The sequence below is a fragment of the Chiloscyllium plagiosum genome, unplaced genomic scaffold (assembly GCF_037043375.1).
Source record: "Chiloscyllium plagiosum isolate Xiang-an unplaced genomic scaffold, Cpla_swu_hap1 HiC_scaffold_6, whole genome shotgun sequence".
In the NCBI taxonomy this organism is placed as follows: Eukaryota; Metazoa; Chordata; class Chondrichthyes; order Orectolobiformes; family Hemiscylliidae; genus Chiloscyllium; species Chiloscyllium plagiosum.
In genome coordinates, this window is record NW_028270144.1 from 89,617,993 (window position 1) to 89,638,892 (window position 20,900).

Sequence of the window (20,900 nt, forward strand, 5' to 3'; positions counted from 1 at the left end):
CACTGTATATAAGAGTATTTGGTTTCACAGGAAAACATTCATGGAGTCTATTCATTTTACATATTTTTTTCAATTTCTCCACAAAAAGTTACATTTAGAATGAAGAATTATTGGGTGTTGACATGTTAAATCACTGAAGGGGCAACTTTCTATATTTAAGCACATTTTGTAGCGTGGATATGCACCAAAGGAAAATTAAGACAAACTGATCTTTAGAACATTATAAAGTTACTTTTAATTCTGTAGAAAGAGGTTTTTAAACAGTTAAATGTATTTTGTAAAAGGTAACTGTTGTCCATTTACAATGCCATCGTAAACGTTTTGAAAAATTCATACACTTGGGTGAAAAATGTGCCCTCAAATTCAGAGATCAAATCTATTAAACCTATGTGAATCTTATCCTGAGGAGTAAATTTAGTCATTTTTAAAAAAAATGTCCAATACTTCCACTTTTATACAAACATACTACTGATACAAAGATGCAAAACTAATTATTCAGACAAATCAAAGATTCAACCAGCAGCAACACTTGCAGGCCAGCTGAAGGAGAATAATGTCCTTATTATAAATGAAAATTGCTTTACAGACCCTTTAGAAAAATGTCCACTTCTTAAATGCTGTACCAAGAAATTAAGATGGAACTACCTTCGCAGACATTAAAGAGCCTGATCTGAGCCTGGACAACTCAGTGGGAAGGAAAACCGATGGCACCAGAAAATGGCCAATTAATGTAACATTCCAGTCAGACTCCTACTTTCTGAAGAGAGTGGAGCCATTTCAAGGCATCTTTGTTTCTCTTTGACCCCCAAAATTTGAATTTACCTTTTCAACACTCCCTTTATGGCAAATATATCTTTTCATGGACAGAGACCAAAATGCTACACAATACTCAGTCTGGTCTTACCAAAGCTTTATATAATTGTCGTAAGACATCTTTCCCTCAAAGTCAAACATGGTTGTAATAATGGCCAACAAATCACTTGCCTTGATGCTTGTTGTATCTAAATGTTAGCTTTCAGTGGACAACTAACTGGCCAAAAAGCTAACCATTTCCCGGCACCCACACATCCTGCTTTGTTGGATTTTATGCATCCCACTTTAATCAAACAAAAATCCATTAGCAAGGAAAGGTTCTTTTTCCAGGAACTCATGAAACTGCGAAGGAAAACACAGTGCCTCACCAAATCACAACTTGCAAACTGCCCCTTCTACTCAAGATGCTCAAATGCCAAATTGGGCAGATTAATTTGGAAAATTATGTTAAACTTTCATCAGTAAATTTGATATAACTCTTTTAGTGACATAACTTGGGTGACCAAGTTTGCCCAACTTACAGCAAAAATTCATAAAGTGAAGAAGTTTTCAGGCATGGAGGGAAGAATATTTGTATGGTAATGATCAGGGCAGGTGGGTGGGGCAGGGAAGACAAGAGACAATGGAATAAATATTGCATTTATAGACTCATAATAGCAAAACACATATCAAATGATTCTTTAAATTTTTGACTAATCTTAATAGTGCTGATGGTAAATATCAGAAGTCTCATTGTAATTTGGCAGAAAAATCAGTCTATTCTGTTGTAAATGTGTTTTTTTTTATTTGCAGAATACCAAGCTTATTTTATCAATCTGTAAAGTTTCATCTTGTATATCATAAACAATGATCAAGGGCAATTTAATTCTACCCATCAGATGATTTGTACTATCAGTCAGACCTGAACGACAATTGCCTTATGTTAATTTGCACTGTTATCCTGTAACAAAAAGAGCACACTATAAACCATAATTGCATCTACAAGTGTGTTAGATATGATTAATCATGTACAATTATATACTTCTGCTTGGCTCACTTTCAGTTCCAATCATTCCAATGACAAAGTGCTCAGCTTAACAAAAAAAAAGTCTAAAAAAATAAAGCTTCAGCAAGAAGCAATAAGAATGTATTTCATGGTTCTATAATAGAATCTATAACATTTGCTTTACAAATTCCTATAACTCAGATTTTTAGTGCTTTAAAGTTTCCAAAATGGATAGGATGTCGTATACTCCCTCTCAAGTCAGTCAATTACTGGAGCCCAAAATAGGCTGTCGACAAATAGGACAGGTGGAGTTTTCAGAAAGCCAACGGTCAATGCAATGAATATGAAATTCATGCGCACAAGGTAGCCTTCTAAGCTTGTTCCCAACTGCATAATCATTAATACATACACTGCAGGTTTTGCTGACTTCATTTTCTGCACTAACATTTCCATAATTCCGGGTCAAAAGATTGTCAATTTGTTCTTTGGTCAAACCCCTCTGGCGCTCGTCTTCTTCATCATCATTCAACAAAAAGAAGTGAGCAAGCCGCAAGATCGGCAGGGTTCCATTTTCTACTAAACTATTTGTGTCTCGACTTTGTCTTGTCTCTTGGCTTTCAACAGCATTGTCAAGGGTTTCATTCTGCATGCTTTCGTTCATTTGTTCACTTTCTGATCGGTCTCCTGTTAATATGTCAGTTGATTCGTTATTTAAATTTAAGAGATTGCTATTCGGACTAATCTGCGAGCTTACTGAATCAGACCTCTCAGACTGGTTCTGCTGAACTCTTTGGTTAAGTTCAGAATCAGAATCATTTTCCATTAAAGAGCTTAGTTCACCGAATCCTGTCATAATCTGACGAAGTATTGACCTTAAGGCTATGGATGATGGCTCACCTAGCCCAGTTTCAGATATCCTACGTAAAGGTATACGGATAGTACTAACATAAGTCCTAATACCTGCAAGTTCAGACCGTGAGATAGTACGGCGGAAACCACCACTGTCACTTTCAAAGGTCACTGTATTTTCTGCCATTCGGACACGAGATCGAGTTCTGTTAGCAATACTGTCACGATCTCTACTTTCTCCAGGACGTATCCTTCTAACCTGAAGATCTAACATAATAGTTGGGTGCCTTCGAACAGCTACAGAGGATCCACTGGGATGGTTTACATCTCCGTCATCCACAACTTGCTGTCTAAGCATTCCACCAGCTGTTGACTGCAGGGAAGGATTGCTACTGACAGCCTGCAGTTCCTCAGTTGTCATGGTTGATTGGTCCATTGTCCGTTGCCTTCTAGTGCTTTGTCTTGGTTGTAAATAATCATCCTGCTGGGAAGAAGACCTATCCGAAGAATTTACAGGAACACTTGTTCTATGTATGGGTGAACGACTCCGTTGGTTTTGAAAATTCCTGGAAGATCTACGTTGTTCAGGGTGCCGTCGTGCACGACTCTCTCTAACAGTAGTTGGAACACTATGTCTTTGCAACTCTGCAGGGTCACTTCGACGTTCCTGTTCCTCTTCCTGTATTCTTCGAACACGATGTCGCCCTGCTCTTCGTCTTCCTATTTGTTGGTCAACTGCTGCACTTAAAACAGCTCGTCGGTTAGTGCTTGGTCTCCTGGGCCTTAGCCTACCTGTGGATCTTTCAATAGATGCACTTCTGAAACTCCTTTGAGTTGAAGGTGGAGAAACTTGCATGGTTTCAAGTTCTTCAACTCTCACTGTGCCTCCAAAATTACTTTCAAAATTGGTCACTTGCACGTGGGCTCGAGTGCGACTTCTTGTACGACTAGCAACAGGAGTCAATAAACTTAGTAGTTGAGCACCTTCTACATTTCTGTCCCTATTTTCTAGTGTAGGCGTGTCCAAAGTCTGACCATTGCCAGCATCATGCTCATGATTAATATTAATTTCTAAGCTGAAGCGAAACTCGCCACTGTTGGGGTTTGTCCGACTAACAGCTCTCCATGTCTGGTTTCCACTCTGTCCACTGCGGGTTGCATTTCCTGTACGCCTGAATGTGTTAAGCCACTCAAGAAGGGAATCACTATTCGAACTTTCTCCTGGTGTATCAGAGCCTATACAGGGAAACAAAATACATTATGTTAAATTTTCCAGTAAAATTTTCTTATCTTGCTGCTCATATATAACATATTTCTAATTAATTAAACACATAATTATATCTCATTATTCAAAATACTATAAGACTAAAGCCGAGCTTGATTGATGATAAAATCATATGCACATTTTCATATTGTGAACAGGTGGTGTCAAATGAGATACTTCACTGCTTCATAACACAATACTTCAGGATTAGATGTCTCAGCATTAGTTCATCATGACCTAAAACTAAACTGCAACTTATCAACTAGAAACAAATACATACACACTGGCCTATCAACATATAGAAAGAGAAAATAAACTGTGCTTTGCATTTTCTATTTCATTTCCAAATCCAATTATTTATAGTTTTCTCTTTTGCAGTGTGCAAGGCTACTAATTTCAAACAAACACACTGTAGATATAACAGGTGAATCCCAGGGGGCCATCTTGTTGGAAAACCAGCAATTAATCTACAAAAAAGCTTGTAATTGTTCAATTCTGTGATGCAGTTCTTACTGCAATATACATTTCATGCAATAAATCTTGAAACTTGCATATATTTGAGAAGGGTCAGAAATTGGGTACTTATCAATGAAGAGCCAAATTAAGGTATCACTTAGAAAGGATTGGGAAGAATTAGGCATCATTTCCAAACAGATCACAAAAACCGCCAAAGGTATGATAGCATTTCAGTGATTGTGATCACAACTCCCTTACTGTTACTATGCTCATGGAGAGGGATAGGAGCAGACAATATGGGAAAAGTAATTAATTGGGGGAGGGGGAATTACCATGCTATTAGGCAGGACTTGGGGTACCTAAATTAGGAACATATCTTCTCAGGGAAATGCATGACAGAAATGTGGAGGTTGTTTAGGAAGCACTTGCTGATAGTGGGACAAGCCTGTCAAGCACTGAGGCAAGAAAGGGATGGTCAGTTGAAAGAACCTTGGGTGACAAGGAATGTGGAACATCTAGTCAAGAGGAAGAAGGAAGCTTACTTAAGGTTGAGGGAGCAAAGATCAGACAGCACTTGAGGGTTACACGGTAGCCAGGAAGGAACTAAAGAATGGACTTAGAAGAGCTCGAAGGGGGCATGAAAAAAACTTTACCAAGTAGGATTAAGGAACACCCTAAGGCGTTCTACACTTGTGAGGAACAAGAGGATGGCCAGAGTGAGGGTAGGGCCGATCAGGTATAGTGGAGGGAACTTGTGCCTGGAGTCAGAGGAAGGTGGGGAGGCCCTTAAATGAATACTTTGCTTCAGTATTCAATACTGAGAGTGACCTTGACATTTCTGAGAACAGCACGAAACTGATTTGCTAGAATAGGTTGATGTTAGAAGGGAGGATGTGCTGAAAATTTTGAAAAATTAAGGATAGATAAACCCTCTGGACCAGACAGGACATACCCTGGGTTACTACAGGAAGCAAAGGAAGAGATTATTGCACCTTTGGCAATGATCTTTGGGTCCTCACTGTCCATTGGAGTAGTGCCAAATGATTGGAAGGTGACAGACGTTATTCCCTTGTTCAAGAAAAGCAACAGGGATAATCCTGGGAATTATAGACCCGTCAGTCTTACATCTGTGGTGGACAAAGTACTGGAGACAGGACTTATGATTGCTTGGAAAACTATAGTTTGATTAGAAATAGTCAGCATGGCTTTGAGAGAGGCAGGTCATGCCTCACAAACCTTAATGAATTCTTTGAGGATGTGACAAAACACATTGATGCAGGTAGAGCAGTGGACGTGGCGTGCATGGATTTTAGCAAGGCATTAAAATAAGGTTCCCCATGATAGGCTCATTCAGGAAGGAGGCATGGGATACAAGGAAATCTGGCTGTCTGGATATAGAATTGGCTGGCACATAGAAGACAGAGGGTGGTAGTAGATATAAAGTATTCAGCCTGGAGCTTAGTGACCAATGGTGTTCTGCAGGGATCAGTTCTGGGACCTCTGCTCTTTGTGACTTTTATAAATGACTTGGATGATGAAGTGGAAGGATGGGTTAGTAAGTTTGCCGATGACACCAAGGTTGGTGGAGTTGGAGGGCTGTTGTACGTTCCATCAGGACATTGATAGGGTATAGAACTGGACCGATAAGTGGCAGATGAAGGTCAACCTGGAAAAATGTGAAGTAATTCACTTTGGAAGGGTGAATTTGAATGCAAAATATAGGGTTAAGGCAGGATTCTTGACATTCTGGAGGAACAGAAGGATCTTGGGGTGCATGTCCATAGATCCCTCAAAGTTGCCACCCAAGTTGATAGGGTTGTCAAGAAAGCGTATGGTGTGTTGGCTTTCATTAGCAGGGGGATTGAGTTTAAGAGCCATGAAGTTTTGCTGCAGCTCAACAGAACTCTGGTTAAACCACATTTGGAATACTGCGTTCAGTTCTGGTCACCTCATTACAGAAAAGATGTGGAAACTTTCAAGAGGGTGCAGAGGAGATTTACCAGGATAATACCTGGACCAGAGGGCATGTCTTATGAAGAAAGGTTGAGGGAGCTAGGGCTGTTCTCATTGGAATGAAGATTGATGAGAAGTGACTTGATGACAGAGGTGTACAAGATGACCAGAGGTATAGGTAGAGTGGACAGCCACTTTTTACCAGGGCAGAAATGGCTATCAACAAGGGGCATAATTTTAAGGTGATTGGAGGAAGGTTTTGGGGAGATGTCAGAGGGAGGTTCTTTACACAGCGTGGTGCGTGTGGTAGTAGAGACAGATATATTAGGAACATTTATGCGACTCTTAGATAGGCACATGGAAGATAGTACAATAAAAAGTACGTAGGCTTGTCTGATCTTAGAGTAGGATAAAAGGCTGGCACAACATAGAGGGCTGAAAGGGCTTGCACTGTACTGCACTGTTTATGTTCTACAACAAATGCGTTGCATTTATCTAAGAGGTGCAAACACCATACAATAATTATAAACATTATCTTCTCATAATAGATTATTGTATGCCAGTGTGGCCTTTAAGTTTTTGTTGCAAATGTGCTGATCCCATTATGAAAGCATTTGGCCCATTTTAAAGTAATGATCAGGTCACCAATAGAGCACATCATAGAGTCAGAGATACACAGCATGGAATCAGGCCCTTCGGACCAACTCGCCCATGCCAACCAGATATCCTAAATAAATCTAGTCCCATTTGCCAGCATTTGGCCAATAACCCTCTAAACCCTTCCTATTCATATACCATCCAGATACCTTTTTAATGTTTACCTGTACCAGCCTCACCAGTTCCTCTGGCAGCTCATTCCACACATGTACCACCCTCTGCGTGAAAACTTTACCTCTTGGGTCCCTTTTCAATCTTTCCCCTCTCATCCTAAATCTATGCCCTCTAGATTTGGACTCCCTCAACCCAAGGAAAAGATCTTGTCTACTTATCCTATCCACGTCCCTCATGATTTTATAAACCTCTAGAAGATCACCCCTCAGGCTCCGATACACCAGGGAAAACAGCCCCAGTCTATTGAGCCTCTCCCTAAAGCACAAACCCTCCAATCCTGGCAACAGCCGCATGAATTTTTTCTGAATCCATTCACGTTTCACAACATCTTTCCAATAACAGGGAGACCAGAATTGCATGCAGTATTCCAACAGTGGCCAAACCAATGTCCTGTATAGCTGCAACATGACCTCCCAACTCCTATACTCAATGCACTGACCAATAAAGGAAAGCATACCAAATGCTTTCTTCACCATTTATAAGGCTGGTTCATTTCATTTTCTGGCCAATGTTAAGTTTCAGGATGTTAAAGATTGGGGAAATCAGTGATGATCATGCTATTGAATGTCAGGGGCAACAGCTAAATTCTTTATTTGTTACTCGACTTGATCATTGCCTGGCACTTATGTACCATGAATATTACCTGCTATTTATCAGAACAATATAGACACAAAATGTATCAGTGTCTGAGGGGTCCCAAATGAGAGAGTTACTGGCCACAATTAGCAACCATCCCCACATCTGACTTTATGGTGGAGAGAAGGCCATTCATGTAGTAGCTGTGGATGATTGGTTCTAGACCACAATGAGGAAATCCTCCAGTGGCATTCTGAGGCTGTGATGATTTACTGCCAGTGATCACTACCAGCTTCCTTTATGCTAGAATGGCTCCAGCCTACATTTTGCAACCCCGACCTTCAATTCCCATTGACTCCAGTTTTGCTAAGGCTCCTTGATGTCAAGAGCAGTCAGTCTCCCCCCCCCCCCCCCCCCCACTTATAGAGAGCAGCTCTTTTAACCACATTTGAACCAAGGCTGTACTGAGAACTGGAGCCAACTGGCCCTGGTGAAACTAACAGCATTAGTGACATTGGAGAATCTTCAGAATGAGTGTTGGAGTTGTCAGGACTCACACCCTCTGTAATATCTGTAAATCGGGTTTTCAGCAATTTCTTGAAATTACATGTAGTGAATTGAATCAGCTGAAGTCTGGAATCTTTTGAATGACCTTAGGAGAATGATAGTCTACTTTGCACATCCGGCTGAAGGTGCTTGCAAAACTTTCAGGTTCATCTTTTGCACCAACAGTCTGTCCTGTTCCACCCACATTGATGGTCTGGTCAAGAAAGCTCGGTAATGCCTCGCTGAGGAAATTCAGCACGTCCATAACGACTCTTAATTTTTATAGATGCACCATGGAAATCATTCAATCCAGATCCAATACTTGGTATGGCAACTGCTCTGCCCAAGACCATAAGAAACTAGAGAGTTGTGAACACAGCCCAGTCCATTATGCAAGCCACCTTCCATCCATGGATTCCATCTGTACAGCCAACATAATCAAAGACCCCTGTCACCCTGGTTATAATCTCTTCCAACGTCTTCCATCCAGCAGAAGATATAAAAGGTTAAACACACATACCAACAGATTCAAGAACAGCATTTCCCCCGGTATTATCAGACTTCTGAATGGTCTTCCCAAATTTTTAATTTACACGTTGATCTATTTGTGCGCCTTCTCCGCAGCCATAACGTTGTATTCTTCAACCCTGTTCTACTGACAGAGTGTACTTTATATGGTATGATCTGCCTGTACTACATGCAAAACAAAAACCTTTTCACTATATCTAGGTAGATATGACAATAATAAATCAAAATGTCTGGAATCCAAGTAATGGTAGCAGATTTTCTTCCCTATGAAAAGGGCATTAGTGCACCAGATGGTATTTTAATGTTTTTTTTTTAAATTAGCAATGGTTATATGGTTGTCACGAGGCTAATTTATAATTGCACATTTTACAACTGAATTCAAACTTCACCACCTGCCATTATGGGATTCAAACCAATGTTCCTAGAACATTAGCCAGAGTCTCTGGAGTACTAGTCCCTTTCTCTTGATTAATCTTATATGCAAAATTTAGACTTATTAATCCTTACAAAATCATAGAATATATACAACAAAGTCGTACATTTGGCAACATTGTGTCCGTGTCAACATCTCAGGAAAATTGCCTCACCATTTCTCTGAAGCTGTGCCAAATGTATAATCTTCAAATCATTATCCAATTCCCTTAAAAAAAACAAATGAATCCACCAAGCACTCTCAGGCAACATATTCTTTGTCTGAAACACTTGCTGTTGAAAACTTATTTCTCCTCATGTCAATCTGTGTTCTTTTATCTTGAAATTAGTTTTCTTGGATTCTCAAGCCAGCTGTGAATGGGAACGATATCTTCCCATCAACTTTGTCCACTCAATTTTCAATACCTATATCAATTTCCTTTCAAATCTTTGGAAGGAGCGCTCCAATCTATCAACCTAACTGAAGTCCATCCCCATGGAATAATTAAAGACCTTGGCTTCATCACAATGAGTGTTGAAATACTATACTATTACTTTTTAGCACCACTGAACTAAAAATAAACCAATCAAGGTTACAGTTATAAATTTACCTCCAAACTCAAAACTTGCCTTGATTCTGACTTTGTTCATGCTCATAGGTTCCGAGAGCATTCTGTGTTGTTAGTTGCTCCTTTGCGCCATTCAAACGCTGTTGTAGCTCTTCTGCTGTAATTTCACCTAAAGCAGCCATAAAACAGAAAGCATTGAACATATTAATTTTAAAAGAATGCAAAGCTCAAAATCAGAAACAACAACAGCAATTGCTGGGAAAACTGAAAACCATTCTGAAGAAGGGACACTGGACCCAAAATATTAACTCTGCTTTCCCTCCACAGATGCTGCTTGACCTGTTCACATACGCATGTTCTTCTAATACAGAAGCTCGATATAACATCAAAGTTAAATTTTGGCTCGGCTTGCACAGACGCTGCAAACTTTCAAACTAAACATTTACAATGCTATTACATTCCTATTTAAGCTACTTCAGTTCACTTGGCAGTGATGGGTAAAACCGTAGATATTAAATTGAGATAAAGTTAGAGGCTCCACCAATAACTGTGGTGATTAATGTATTAATTTGACAGACCTTGAAGAATGTAACACATGCTTAGAAATTAGAGATCTAACAACAGTGTTGTAATTGATTTCTGAAACTTTCTTCTTACTGAATTCTAAACACTTGTACAGCAAACACACATGAGTTTCTTATACCGCTAGTATTTTTCAGCTTCTGGATTTCACCCCCAGCCACGATTGTTGTTCAGAAGAAAGCTATACTTATAAGACCTTTTCAGTCAGATTGCACCCTGCATATACGGCCTGAACTGCTGAATAGTTTTTTTTTCTGACTTCTTCTGTCATAGGATGCTTCTTTTCACCTGTGCTTCCAATGCGCTGAACTCTATCTCAAGGTATTTAAAGATTTCTTTAGATGCATATCAACAGAACTTCAGACAATCCACACCTTACTCAGATTCAATAGGTACCAAAACTCCCCTTAAGCCAATCAATATAGAAATACAAAATCAAACAAAGCTGATCCTTTGATTTTAGAATCCAAGTTTCCAAATAGTCACAATATATCATGAACTTTCATCACATAACTGCCGCAGGAAGAAGCTTTGATTCATTAAAAATTCAGCAATACTGTGATTTCACAATAACATACAAGAGCAGATCAGATAAAATTAGGTATCTGCTGAACATTAACTTAGAAGAGGTGAAGAAACAAAATATTTTAGATACAAACAGTTAGCAATGACAAATAGAACAAGTCCCATTTAAGAAAATATTCAGTGGCAGAATGGCCTAGTTTATGTGCAGGTATTGAATATTTTGAGTAGCCCAAGACACAGTCTGTATGTTCACTTGAAATATATTTGCTGTTAGCTCAGTTGGATGAACAGCTGGTTTGCGATGCAGAGTGATGTAGGCAAAATAATTTCAATTCCTACACTTGAGATTATTATGAAGATTCCACCTTTTCAAGGTCACCCCTTGTATGAGGTGTTGTGATCCTCAAGTTAAGATCACCCAGCAACAGTCATCTCTCTCACTTCCACTCTAATGAGAATGTAGTCCTATGGTTCTCTGGGACTATGAGGAGAAAGCGAGGTCTGCAGATGCTGGAGATCAAAGTTGAAACTTTATTGCTGGAACAGCACAGCAGGTCAGGCAGCATCCAGGGAACAGGAGATTCGACGTTTCGGGCACAGGCCCTTCTTCAGGAATCAGGGCACATCCTGAAGAAGGGCCTGTGCCCGAAACGTCGAATCTCCTGTTCCCTGGATGCTGCCTGACCTGCTGTGCTGTTCCAGCAATAAAGTTTCATCTCTGGGACTATGGCAACTTTACCATATATTGTTGAATATGTTAATCTGAAGTTAAACATTTAGACAGCAGCTAAGATACTATTTCCTAATTTATAAGATGTGAACATATTTCTCAAAATGGGCAGATGTAGAAAATTTTTCACTGAATTATGGAGCAAGCTCAAGGAGCTGAATAGCCTACTTCTGTTCCTATGTTCCTGAATGAGCAGCACAACCAGATGCCTGTTAGGACAATAAATAGATGTCTCCGCAATCATGATCCAGAAGGTTGTCCTATACACGGGAACCTCGATTATCCGAAGGTGATGAGTGGGCACTATTTTGTTCGGATAATTGATTATTCGGTTAAATCGATTAAATGCCTTTCCTTAGGGGCTCTGAGTTTTTAAAGTCAGAAAGACTTTAAAAACTCATAAGACTAGCAGCAGCAGACAGCGTGCAAGGCCCCGCCCCCCTGACCCCATGCAACACCACCCCAGCTGCCAACCCCGCCCACAACCACATCCAACACTGCTCCCCGCCCCAATCCCATGTAACACCGCACCTCACCCCCAACATCAACCCTCGCTCCGACCAACACCACCCCTCCCCGCTGCCAACCCCATGCAACACTATCCCCCATCCCCGACCCCGTGCAACACCACCCCAACCCCGTGCCACACTGCCCCTATGCAATACTATCCCCCACCCCATGCAACACCAACCCCCTCCCAACCCCGTACAACCCGCCCCCTCTCCAGGGCAGCTGGACTGTGCACCAACATCAAGACTACTGCTGCTTTTGTGAGGTAAGTCTCCACACACACACACACACACCACACACACACACACAACCTTTTACTGCAACTTTTTGACAGGTTCCACGTTTGCCCTGTACAGGACAACGTTGGAGAGATTATCTGGGGGCGGGGGTTTAGGGTTCACCCCTGTGAACTCCAGGGGAAAAAAGTGTAGGGAGAGAGAGAGAGAGAGAGGGCGGGCAGTCAGTCATTTGGAGATGGTGCCTCTTTAATCACTGTAAACAAAAGATGTGATCACTGTTGGAAACATGTCTTTGATGTAACGTTTCCATCGGGACCTGGAGATTTCCTTCGGATAATGCGATTTTCGGACAATCATTTTCGGACAATCATATTCGGATAATTGAGGTTCCCCTGTATAGAGTGCTAATGTAAATCGGGTCTACACTGTCTGGAGATCAGAAGAATGACAGGTGATTTCATTGAAATATACACATTCAGAAGCAATTTGACAGATAGATAGATACCAGTTGCTAGCTGGGGAATCAAGAACACAAGGGTACAGACCTGTGACTAGGTGACAGTCATTTAAGTCTAATAACAAATGGCTTCACTCAAAGGATTATTAAACCTTTGAAACATGTCAACTGTCTGGATGGTATGGACAGATTGTTGGTCTCTCAGGAAACCAATGGACTTAGAAAACAGGCAAAAGCCATAGATCAGCCATTATTGCATCAAATAAAAGGAGCAGGCTTAATGGGCAATACTGCCTGCTCCTATCTCATGCAGCTCTCATACTGATATGGTGGAAAATGTACAAAATATATCACCTTTTCTCATGTTCCTGCTCACCCCAACATTCTTAAAAGTAGCAGATATACTGTAGATGAATGATGAATTTTTGAAACAGTTTTAAAATCTTTTCAAACTAGTAAACCAATACAAGGACAATGTGTGTATTTGATGAAAGCATCAGTTTTTATAAAAATTTTGGCTCCAGTGTGCTAGGTATTATTCTTGTTCCAATTGTTTTTTTGAGGGAGAGGCACAGTTCAATCGATTTGGTCTACATTGTTTTGTTCTGTTTAGCTATGTGCACAACTCCTTTTATATTGCATTATTTCACATGATGTTCCTGTTATCAAATAAACTGGGCCCATAATAATGGGCATTTCAGTTTATACAAGCAGTTCACTTAGCTTTCATTTTTCTTTTGTGAGCTAAATTTAAACAAAAATCAATAACGAGAAAAATCTAATCAAGCAGAATATGGGCACATAAACTCCAGCTAATATAAAATAGTGCTGTGTGTGCGCAAGCATGTGTTCTTTCTCAGTGGGATTTTTTTAGTGGTGGTGGGGGTTTGGGGGTAGGAGAGAAGAGAGGTGGTAGCGGGCAAAGAGAGACCTGACAGAAACACCTACTCTATTTTGCCACTGTGAGCAAAATTTGACAACATTTTTTGATGTGCACATTATTGTTATAAAGTTTTAGGCGTGTACTGTACCTTGGCAAGGACTTAACAAGCACAGAATGTGCTGAAAAATATAAAAATGCAACATTTGGCCAGGAAATACACACATGCCCCTAGAAACCAAAATCCAATCAAATTTGAATTTTACTGTTTTGACGACAAGGTGCGATGTTTTGGGGTATCCCAGAAAAATCTATTTAGGAAGATAGAGGAGAATTGACACAGCTGACTGGTTTTGAAATTTAATTTTTTTATATAACTTACAATGGTGGGGAGGGGGGGGTTTAATCGGATCAGTATATTGTTGTAGACTGGGAGGTAGACAAATCATTAAGACAAAGGGACATTTGCTGTGCAGATAGTTGTTTCGATTACTTACACAGTGTGGGAACAGGCCCTTTGGTCCAACAAGTCCACACCGACACGCTGAAGCGCAACTCACCCAGACCCATTCCCTACATTTACCCCTTCACCTAACACTATTGCAATTGAGCATGGCCAATTCACCTAACCTGCACATTTTTGGACTGTGGGAAGAAACCGGAGCACCCGGAGGAAACCCACGCAGACACGGGGAGAATGTGCAAACTCCACACAGTCAGTCGCCTGAGGCGGGAATTGAACCCGGTTCTTTGGCGCTGTGAGGCAGCAGTGCTAACCACTGTGCCACCGTGCCACCCACAGTGTTTAATGTTTTCTTTTTTATTGGAGTTAAAGAATAAATTGTTAATTTTTTCTTTAAATAGTGGGATTTGGTAGTTCTTTGTCATTCATACTTTTACAGATTACGAGGAGAGATTAGATTAGATTAGATTCCCTACAGTGCGGAAACAGGTCCTTCGGCCCAACCAGTCCACACCGACCCTCCGAAGAGCAACCGACCCAGACCCATTTCCCTCTGACTAATGCACCTAGCACTATGGGCAATTTAGCATGGCCAATTTACCTGGCCTGCACATCTTTGGACTATGGGAGGAAACCAGAGCACCCGGAGAAAGCCCACACAGACAGGGGGAGAATATACCAACTCCACACAGACAGTCGCCTGAGGCTGGAATCAAACCTGGGACCCTGGTGCTGTGAGGCAGCAGTGCTAACCACTGAGCCACGGGAGATGAGCTTCAGTGTGTCTCTGGCTTAAATTAGCAAAAGGGTTTACCCCATGTCATAACAACATTCTCTCGTGCCTTCCACAGGTTCTCTTTTATCCGCTTTACTTGTACGTCCTTAAAGGACGCCAATAAGTTAGTCAAATATTACTTTGCGTTCATAAAACCACATTGACCCTGCAAACTGCATTAAGATTTCCGAAGTGCCTTAATATAATCTCCAAGAGGTGAGTATTTTCTCTATGATATGCAGGCTGAACACCTGTAGTATCCCCGCTTTTGGTATCTTTCCTTTCTTGAACTGAGGAGTTACATGCATTCTTTCCTCATCTGATGGGACCTTTCCAGAGTTAAGGGAATTTTGTAAAACTAAAACAAATGCCTTCGCAGCAGCCACTTCCAAGACGACCCGAAGATAAAGTTAACAGGGCCAAGGAACTTGTCAAATATTGTAAAAATAAATTTTTCAGTGCTCTTTCCCTGGTGATTTTAAATTGTTTTTAAATTCCTCACTTCATTTTTCCTCCTGATTCACTATTATGTCTGAAATATTATTTGCATCCTCTACAGTGAAGACAGACGCAAAAATCAGTTCATTTCATACACCATTATTAGTAGATTTTCCATGAATTCTTCACACTCAAGGACCAAAGCTCATTTTGCTGAATCTTTTCCTTTGAAATATCTGAAGAAACATTCTGTTTCCCCAGGTTAATTTTTTGGTCATTCTTTGCTGTTTATATTTTGTCCAATCTTCTGGCATGTCACTCATCATTGTGGTTAAACATACTTTTTCTTTTAGTTCATACCATCTTCAACTTCCTTAGTTAGATATGAATGGTGAGTTCTTCTGAGAAATTCTCATTGGAATGCATTTTTTCATAAGATTCTGAAATATCTCATTAAACATTTTCCATTGTATTTCTATCAATCTTTCACCTTGCTTCCCAGTTCATTTTAACAAGCTTTATTCTCACTCAAAATTCTTTTTCCTCTAGCTTAAACACTAGTGTTACATCCACTACTGTCTTCTTCAAACTGAACAATGTTGAGTAGGAATCTGCATAATCCATTTTCGTTTACTCATTCACAGGATGTGGGCATTATGAGTTAGGCTAGCATTTACTGTTCATTCCTTGTGAAGGTAGTGGTGAGCTGTCTTCTTGATCTGTTGCAGTCCATTGGCCTAAGTACATCCACAATATCATGAAAGGGAGGGAGTTAAGATTTTGACTCAGTAACACTGGAAAAAAACCCAATATATTTCCAAATTAAGATGCTATCTCTTGGAGGGGAACTTGCAGATGATGGTATTCCTAAGTATCTGTTGCACTTGCCATTTTGGATAGTATTGGCCATAGATTTAGAAGGTGCTGTCTAAGCAGCCTTGGTAAATTTCTGCAGTGTATCTTTATAGGTGGTACTCATTATTGCCACTACTATCAATGGTATGAGTGGATGTTTGTGGATGTGGTGCCAAACAGGCTGTTTTGCCTAGAAGATGACAAGTTTGTGTGTTGTTGGAGCTGCACCCATCCAGTTAAGTGGGGAGAATTCCATCACACTCCTGACTTGTGCCATGTAGATGGTCAACAGGCTTTGGGGAATTAGAAGCGGAGTTATTTGCTGCAGGATTCATAGCCTCTGACCTACTGTTATGGCTAGTATTTATACAGCTGGTCCAGTTCAGTTTCTATTCAACAAAAACTGTACAGTATTGCAATGGACAGAGGGCATGAAGAAAAATTATAACTTAACTATGTACTATTCATGCTTCTTGTTTATTTAAGAACTATCGGACAATACTGCCAGACTCTTAATATGGCTGCTGTAATTGTGTGACCGTCTAAAACCCTTCAGAACTTTCTACAAGCCAAAGCCAGATGGTCCATTAACACCGCTAATATGTGGAGACTTGGCCTGTTTTCTATTGTGACTATATGCTGCTACAGTTCCGACTCCAATACAGACCATGACATACGAATTGTAAAATACTACTATAAAGATATTGCTAGAAAAATATCAACAAACAAACAGGCTCTCAACTGGACAGTGAATTACTGGATTTTAAGTCATATAAACTAACACCAACACTTTTGATTTTTTAAAAATGAATTCCTAAGTTGTAACTTGTTTCTTTCCATCTTGCATGTTGGTGCATGCAAGAGAATGTGTGTGTGTGCTCGCACGCGCACATGCTAAAAAGATAGCATTGAAGTAGGGCTCCGGGAGCTTGTCTGCTCTGATTGCTTTTCTTTTCTTTTATTTCCTCCCTTTTCTGTTTTTTTTTCCTCTATACTTTTATCTTATCTCTTGAACTGAGCTCGGCAAGAGTCCAGCATAGTGGAAATTGGGCCCATCACGGACCTCAAGTGAGTGCTGATTTGCTTTTCCGGGACAAGCATAGGACTTGGCATCGGAATTGGAAGTGAGGTAGGCCCAGCAATGAAAGATGCCACCTGAGGATCAGCGACCTTGTCATTGATTGGGTCTGGCGCCGGAGGCAAATCAGTAGAGAAATGGCATCACAACGACATCGATGAGGTAGGTCCAGCAGTGAGAGACATGACTCTGACGTTGGTTGGTCTAGCGCAGATGGCTATGGAGGACTAATTGGCCCAGTGATAAAATATGGTGCCTGAGGATCAGCGACTTAAGACGTTGGTTGGGTTTGGTGTAGTGGCGAACAGGAGGAAGGATGGCACTCCAGACATCATTGATGATGATAAGCTGGTTCAGAACTGATGGACTCTTTAAGCTATATATTTTGTCCCCCTTATTCTTAAATTATTCAAAATAGCGCTGAATCATGACAATGAATGAAAGATTTCCATTGTATCTTAATGCATTCTTACTGTAAAATACACGTGACAAGAAATCATTCATTGACATGAATGAAGAACCCAAAGCAATTCCCTGAATTTTAAACTGTTGCTCATTAAACCTTTGATTTCAACTTAAAAAGGATGTTGCTGTGCTTTATTTCAAAAAAATTGATACTCAAAAGCCACGGTTCAGGGAAGACCCTTTGGCCTACCTAAGTAAGAGACCAATGTAAAAAGGCAAAGGAATAAATCAAACAATATTTGGCTGTCTCAGGTTCAAGAGGGGAAAATAAATCAATCAATTTGAATTCACCCTCATTTCCCCTTTGTCCATGATCATATCATGAGACAGTCTTGATTGTATCAGACAGCACTTACCATTTTCGAAATGTATTTGCATTATTTCTTTAAGGGTTACTCACAAAGTTGTAAAGCATAACTCAAAACAGTTACAAAGTTTCTTCACACCATACTGTTTTGACACTTTAAAATGAACTTTCTTCCCTACTTTAAAACCCTCTCTTTCTCCAAGAAATTCTGTTACCTCACCTGGGGTGCCAAGAAGATTGCTGTCTCTCATAAGTCGGTAGTCTTCCTCACTCAGGTCATTGATAAACTGGTAATATGCTTCCTCTCGACTCAGACGCTCCAACTGTCGACTGCGCTCATCTTCGCTGTGGTTTAAGTTTTCTGTGGGAGACTGCTGATCTCCTCTACGATTGGCATGATTAGGAGGGTCCATGGTGCTAGGGATTCCAACCAACTGTGAAGTAACAAATCAGGCCACATTACATCTCACAAAAAGGTAATCATTTTCCGAAGCAGGGTACTCCATACACATTCCTCATTTATCAAAGTAATATATGAAAACGGATCAGATGATTGCAGTCTCCAGATTTTATATATTCAGAGTTGCCACGCAGAAAAAAATCTTTCTGCATGTCTACAGTAGAAAACTGACATGTTCTTTAATTGATTAGTGTATTGTAGTTTCTAATTAAAACTGATATTTTAATATAGATTTACTTTTATTGTTAGCTACTTTTATGGATATATAACTCTGACATTTAAAGTAAACCTACCTTCACAATGAATTCATGCTTTACAAATTTAACCTCTCGAGTCAAGTGCTGCAGGATTTAGTCAAAATATTGAAAATAAAAGTGGTAGGTAAGCAATCCCACAGCATCAGCAAGTACTTAAGCAAACCTTCTGATGCAAATGCCTTCCAAAAAGAATGTTTCAGCTAGTTAAGTTGGAAAATTTCCCAGGGAAGGGAAAATATCAGAGAAACATTGAATGATAAAGGAATGAAAGGCCATTCAGCCAATCAAGCTTATTCTGTCTTTCAATGTCATGGCTGATCACTCAACTCAGTACCTTACTCCCACTTTCTCCTCATGACCTTGGATCTCTTTAGCCTCGAGAACAATATCTAACATCTTCTTGAAATCATTTAACATTCCAGCCTCAATCACTTCCTGTGGCATTGAACTGGACAAGTTCACCATTCTCTGGGTGAAGACATTTCTCCTCATCTCAGTCCTAAATGATTGCCCCATATCCTCAGACTGTGACTTCTGGCTTTTGAAGTCATTAGGAACCTCTCATTCATCTAAACTCCAGTGAATATAGAAGAAAGCGAGGTCTGCAGATGCTGGAGATCAGAGCTGAAAATGTGTTGCTGGAAAAGTGCAGGTCAGGCAGCATCCAGGGAATAGGAGAATCGACGTTTCGGGCATAAGCCCTTCTTCAGGAATCCTGAAGAAGGGCTTATGCCCGAAACGTTGATTCTCCTGTTCCCTGGATGCTGCCTGACCTGCTGCGCTTTTCCATCAACACATTTTCAGCTCCAATGAATATAGACCTAACTGATCTGGTTTCTCTTTCTAAGTCAGGCCTGCTATCCCAGGAATCAGTCTGGTAAACTTTTGTTGTATTCTCTCCATAGCTAGAACATTCTTCCTCTGAGGAAGAGACCACCGTGTGGGCGGCACGGTGGCACAGTGGTTAGCACTGTTGCCTCACAGCGCCAGAGACCCAGGTTCAATTCCCGCCTCAGGCGACTGACTGTGTGGAGTTTGCACGTTTTCCCCGTGTCTGCGTGGGTTTTCTCCGGGTGCTCCGGTTTCCTCCCACAGTCCAAAGATGTGCAGGTCAGGTGAATTGGCCATGCTAAATTGCCCGTAGTGTTAGGTAAGGGGTAAATGTAGGGGTATGGGTGGGTTGCGCTTCGGCGGGGCGGTGTGGACTTGTTGGGCCGAAGGGCCTGTTTTCACACTGTAAGTAATCTAATCTAATCTAAAAAAAACTGCACTCTAGCTGTGGTCTTACCCATGTCCTGTACAACTGCAGCTAGACATCTCTGCCCTTGCAATTGAATCCTCTTGTTATGAAGACCAACATATTATTTGCCTTCTTCACCGCCTTCTGCACTTATGTCTATTTGCAGTGGCTGGTGTACAAAGATACCCATGTTGAACACCTCCCTTTCACAATCTGTTGCCTTTTTTGTTTTTCTACCAAAGTGGATGACCTCACATTTATCCACATTATACTTCATCTGTCATGCACTTGCCCATCCCTCAACTTATCCAGATCACACTGAAGCAACCCTAAATTCTCCTCACAGCTCACCTCCCCAACCAATTTTATCATCTGAAAATAGAGATTTTACATTTAGCTCCCTCAAAATTATTAATATACATTGAGAATTGCTGGGATCCAATTATGATCCCTGCAGTATCCCACTAGGAACTGCTTGCCTCGCAGATGATGATCTGGCTTATTCCTAAACCTTTTGTTTCCTACCTGCCAATCCAGTTCTGTATCGACATCATACACTACCCCCAACCCCATGTACATTCTCCCCATGTCTGATTGGGTATCTTTTAGGTGCTGAAGTTTCACCAATTGTCCAAAGATATGCAGGCTAGGTAGACTGACCATGTTAAATTCCCCACAATGTTTAGGCTATGTGGGTTAGCCATGGGAAATGCAGGGTTACAGGGATAGGATAGGGTAGGAGGGTGGAATGCTCTTCAGAGGGGCAGTGTGGACTCCATGAGTCCAATAGCCTGGCTCCACACTGTAGGGGGTATTCTGTGATTTGACTTCTGAAAGTCAAGGTAAATCACATCCACT

General features: G+C 40.7%; 1 protein-coding gene across 3 annotated transcripts in view; it reads right to left on the bottom strand.

Moving 5' to 3' along the window:
• Nucleotides 1-218: 218 nt before the first annotated feature.
• The window catches only part of rnf6 (ring finger protein (C3H2C3 type) 6), a 52,670-nt gene continuing 31,988 nt past the window's right edge, over nucleotides 219-20,900 (bottom strand). For all 3 annotated transcript variants that reach the window (XM_043691987.2, XM_043691983.2, XM_087988187.1), the window contains 3 exons: nucleotides 18,306-18,519; nucleotides 9,843-9,950; nucleotides 219-3,883 (listed from right to left, as the gene is read on the bottom strand). In XM_043691987.2, the coding sequence (XP_043547922.2) occupies nucleotides 2,061-3,883; nucleotides 9,843-9,950; nucleotides 18,306-18,498 (2,124 nt within the window). In that variant the 5' untranslated portion in view covers nucleotides 18,499-18,519 and the 3' untranslated portion in view covers nucleotides 219-2,060. The remainder of the gene's footprint in view (nucleotides 3,884-9,842; nucleotides 9,951-18,305; nucleotides 18,520-20,900) is intronic.